Here is a 4,338-nt window from a genome sequence, read left to right on the forward strand (position 1 = left end):
CTCAGTAACGCAAAGGGGTTAGAAGGCAGCCAGTTACGTTCCCAGACTCCCTTGCAGCTGCTCTGGTTACGTTCTGCCAGTGGAAAATGCCAGTGGGGTCTGGAAGGTGGGCGGAAAACGGAAATGTCTGTCTTTATGGCTTGGTAGCGCCTTTGGCAGCACCAGCAGCAGTAGATGAAAGGGCTTCCTTGGTGCTGGTGCTGGTTTCAGCAGCACTGGTCTCAGTGGGGGCTCCTCTCTTGAGTTTCTGCTCAGTAACGAGTGCGGCTCTGACGCAGCGCTGGCAGGGGCGGTGCTTCCGGAGCGGCAGTGAGCGTGGGCTTCAGGCACTGGCAGCCTCCTGATCCTTGGGTAGCATCCTCTCTTCCTCTTCGTTCTTCCAGCCATCCCGATATTATTGTAATCAAATCCCTTCCATTAAATTTCCTTTGCTTGAAATATCTAGATTTTTTTTTTTTTAAGTAAACACTGACCGATTGGGATACGATATAAAAAAAGAAACGTTCAAAAAATAAGAGAATTCTTAGATATTAAAAATGTGAAAGCAGAAATAAGAATGGAAAGGTTAGAAGATGGTGATGGAATCACCCAGAAAGTAGAGAAAAACAAAAACTCCAATAATACAAGTGCTCAAAATTTACAGTGACTTGTAACAATATTATGTAAACCGTCATGATGTGAAATACGTGTTCTCATGCTATTGTATGAATATCATGAGGTGCTAAGAGCACACATCTCCTGCCGGACATTTGAATGTGACACGTGTACATATGCTGTAGTGGTGTCCTGGTTAGTACAATTTTAAGAGAGCAGAGAAGTGTCAATTTAAAGAAAACCAGAGGAAGACCATAATCTTCTAATTAATAACACTGAAAGGAACTTTATATTTATAGGTAGATAAGCTTTTATCTGAATGTCTACAAAAATGAGTTGAGGCCACATAAGGTTTTTCCAAAGGATTAAAATGTATTAAACAATAGAATCTGGTCCTTCCCTTTAGTTTGTCTCTGATTTCAGTTGATTGACATCATTATTAGTAGTCCACTGGTGCTAATCATTTTTGCCACACACAAAATCTAAAAATCTTCAAGTGGCACATCCCGCTTGTCTGGAAATCTCTTAAAGTGCTTTCAGTTACAACAGAAGGGCAAGGTTTTTATCTGCTCATGCTCTACTCCAGTGGAGGCAAAAACACGTTCCTCCATTCTCTTGTTTAAGTTTTAGCTGTTTGCAAACAGTATACAAATGAAGACTTAATGTTAACACAAAATATACATGTATGCTCTAACAGTAACTGCTTTACAGTTTTTTCACTAAAGAATTACTTTTATTTTTATTATCTGTCCATAAAGAAGTTATAAGAAATACCCATAAAAACATTGAAAATGCACTTTAACATCCTGGAATGAAAAATTCTAAAGTATAAACTATGATATATCTGTGATTTGCAAATAATAAAATTCTACAAGTTAAAATTTCTGAATGATTTTGATAGAAATTTACTAGGAAAAACAAGAACATCAAACCTCAAAGATTTTTAACTTTAACCCCAATTGAGTTTTTGAAAAGCTATAATTTGTTGACAGGCACATTCCACATAAACACTTGCTGCTGCCACTATGATAAGATTAATCCGAAGGGCAAAGATTTATATGCTAGATGTGTCAGGTTCTTCCATGCAAATTACCAAAGTGGTCTTTTTTTTTTTTTCCCTTATATTTTAAATAGAAGTAAAAATACATGTGGTAAAAAATTTAAATGGTACAAAAAGATCTTAAATTATTAACAAATATCCTTTTCTGCCATAACACAACAAATCCGATGTCTTCAAAATCACTAAGCAGTCATATAAATAATTTACAAACTGAAGTCAACCTTGGAGTCTATCTGGAAACAGTTCTCATGCCTCTGGAACCATGTCGATTTTCTTATATATTACGGCTGTCATAGAGGAAGTCATGCAGTCTGCTCCTTCTTAAAAGAACCAATTACAAAAGCAACATGCGCACTCCGCTCATGCACAGCTGGTCCAGGCAGCACCTCGGACTCCATGGATCTGGTCCCAGCTCTGGACAGAGTCCCTGGTGTCGTCCCTGAAATTAAGGAATAATATTTACTAACAAGGCATTTTCAAAAGTAAGAAAACTTTCTCTTAATCAAAATGAAGTTGTCTGGTCCTTGTAAAATGGACAGGCTTTTAACTCTGACAGAGATTTGGGTCGTCTGGTCATTACTTAATAGAAAAATATTTAACATTGTACAAAAGGGCATGAGCCATAGAGTCCCAAATATTCAAGATAAAAACAGGTCAAACCTTTCTCGAGAACTAAGGGAAAGCAAGATGACAAGGAACTAAGGATGGAGAAGGTAAATTCCTTCAGAGAAACTCCCACTCACCCAGCGATGAGAAGCTGGGTGCTCTCTCCGCCCCACCCCCGACCCCCACTCTGGAGAGCAGGAAAGGCTTACAAGGACAGGTGGCGGCTCAGCCGAGCCCTTCCTGAATGCCTCGGATCCTCCTGGCCAGCTGCACATCCTTCGGGAAGAGAGTAACACGGCCGGCATGTAGGGAGAGGAGATAGGCATCCTCAAAGAGATGAATTAGAAATGCTTCTGCCGCCTGGGGACAGAAAGAGAAGTAGAAAAGACTCACACAGGCGAGGGGGCACTGGCTGCTTTTCCCATGGGGACCTGCTAAACTTAGTCTCTGAGGGCTCAAATGACTATAGAAAAGACTCTTCACCGAATAAGACTAAACTGCCTGGGAATTCTGCTCTCACCAAACGAGATCCAGTCTCCAAACCCCGGGTGTTCTTGTGGCTCTTTTCAAGGAGGCAAGATTCAGCAGGTGACAATCACAGCCAGCCCTGCAGAATCCCAGAACACCTTTCTCCCATACTCACCCCTCACCCAACTGTATCTTGGCCCCCTTCTTACCTCTTGTAGGGCCAACAGGGCCTGAGCTTGCCAATTGAAGTCCACACCACGAGTGAATTTAACACATATTTCTCTTGCCTGTGAAGGAATAGAGATGGGGAGCAAGGGAGAAGGGGTATGGGGAGGAGGAGGAGTAGAGAAGAGAGACTCAAGAGAAGTTAGACTCTCTCCATGAATCTCCATGAACCTTCATTTCCATTATACCTTCCTGACCTTAATCTTGGGCCCTGAATAACAGGAAGCGTTAACTCCTGGGAGCTTAGCAATTGGCATGTGTCTTACTGGTGGTGGGGAGAGCAGGAGACATCTCCCAGGGGAGGACAGGGATGAAAGGGTGGATGGATGAGAGGGTTCCTATTTACATAATCAAAGAACACAGTTTCAAAGGTGATGGGGGTAGAAATTAATTCCATAAAGAATTAGAAGGTACCCTTGGCAGGTTCATATTTTCAGAAGACAAAGAGTCCCCTACCAGGTTAGAGAAGAGGTCCCTTGGCCATCTGGCAAGACATTAAAGGGCCCCTAATACCTGGGAAGGGAAATTTAAAGAAAGGAGGCAGCATGGGGGTTGGCGGAAAGCTCCCTGGAGCTCACCAGGCGGCCGAAGGGGTTCTTCCTTAACAATAAGTGTGTGCTCTTCTGAAGATTTCGGATCTCCCTCAGAACCAGGTGTCTCCGGCGACCAGATCGACGGGAGGGAGTGCCTGAGCAAAAGAGTTGGGTCATAAAGATGAGGTGCAATGACAAATAGGTGGTCCCTTGCAGCTTGGCTGTCAGACCATGAAATTGCTAGACTGTAATACAAGAAAACAGTGTCCAGAAGACTAGTGACATTTAGGAGAAAGAGGGGTCCCCCCAGGCAAGCTACTAGCAGCTGCCTCCCTCCTCACCACCAGTCTGCAATCCAGTCACTGGAGGCTCCTTTAATAAACAGACATAGCAGTCACAAAACACAACTAAAGGCCACCAAACAACTTAAGAAAGTCAACACCATGAAAGGAAAGAAACAGACTCAACAAACAAAATAACCAATACCACCCCTGCCCTTTTTCTTTAGATCAGAAAGAGCAGAGCACATTTGCAGAATGCTACTGAAAAGAGTTAATTCTAAGTGCAGGTTTACAGCATAACAGAAAGCTTCTAGGAGGGTGAAAGAATATGACCCAGAAGGAGGAGGAGTGGCTTCTGACAGGCAGGGGACACCTAGGTTCTCTGTTGTAAGATGATAAGGGGAATCCGGTCTGGAGGCTTCTATTTTCTCAGAGAAGCATGAAGCAAGGTCATCATCAGCTAAGACTGAGTTGGGGGACTGGAGTTGTAGGAATTTGGAGAGGATGAAATAGGCATTGAATAGTCATTGGGAGAATAGAAAAGCAGGATGCTGGACAAGTGCAGCAGGAC

At 42.8% G+C, this 4,338-nt stretch overlaps 1 protein-coding gene across 1 annotated transcript; it reads right to left on the reverse strand.

Annotated features, from left to right (window-relative positions):
• Positions 1-854: 854 nt before the first annotated feature.
• CENPA (centromere protein A) lies at positions 855-4,294 on the reverse strand. The gene is made up of 4 exons (XM_011356515.2): positions 3,532-4,294; positions 2,938-3,015; positions 2,470-2,620; positions 855-2,093 (listed from the first exon to the last, which is right to left on the reverse strand). Exons 1-3 carry the CDS (start codon positions 3,661-3,663, stop codon positions 2,486-2,488), a joined length of 345 nt encoding a protein of 114 aa, XP_011354817.1. The 5' UTR covers positions 3,664-4,294; the 3' UTR covers positions 855-2,093; positions 2,470-2,485.
• Between the last annotated feature and the right edge of the window lie 44 nt (positions 4,295-4,338).

The sequence above is a fragment of the Pteropus vampyrus genome, unplaced genomic scaffold, assembly GCF_000151845.1.
Source record: "Pteropus vampyrus isolate Shadow unplaced genomic scaffold, Pvam_2.0 Scaffold28, whole genome shotgun sequence".
Lineage (NCBI taxonomy): Eukaryota > Metazoa > Chordata > Mammalia > Chiroptera > Pteropodidae > Pteropus > Pteropus vampyrus.

Coding starts and splice junctions, on each gene's coding strand:
- CENPA (XM_011356515.2), bottom strand. CDS start 3,663: ATGACCCAACTCTTTTGCTCAGGCACTCCCTCCCGTCGATCTGGTCGC. Junction 3,016..3,531: donor AGAACCCCTTCGGCCGCCTG/GTGAGCTCCAGG, acceptor ATTCCTTCACAG/GCAAGAGAAATATGTGTTAA. Junction 2,621..2,937: donor CCCTGTTGGCCCTACAAGAG/GTAAGAAGGGGG, acceptor TTCTGTCCCCAG/GCGGCAGAAGCATTTCTAAT.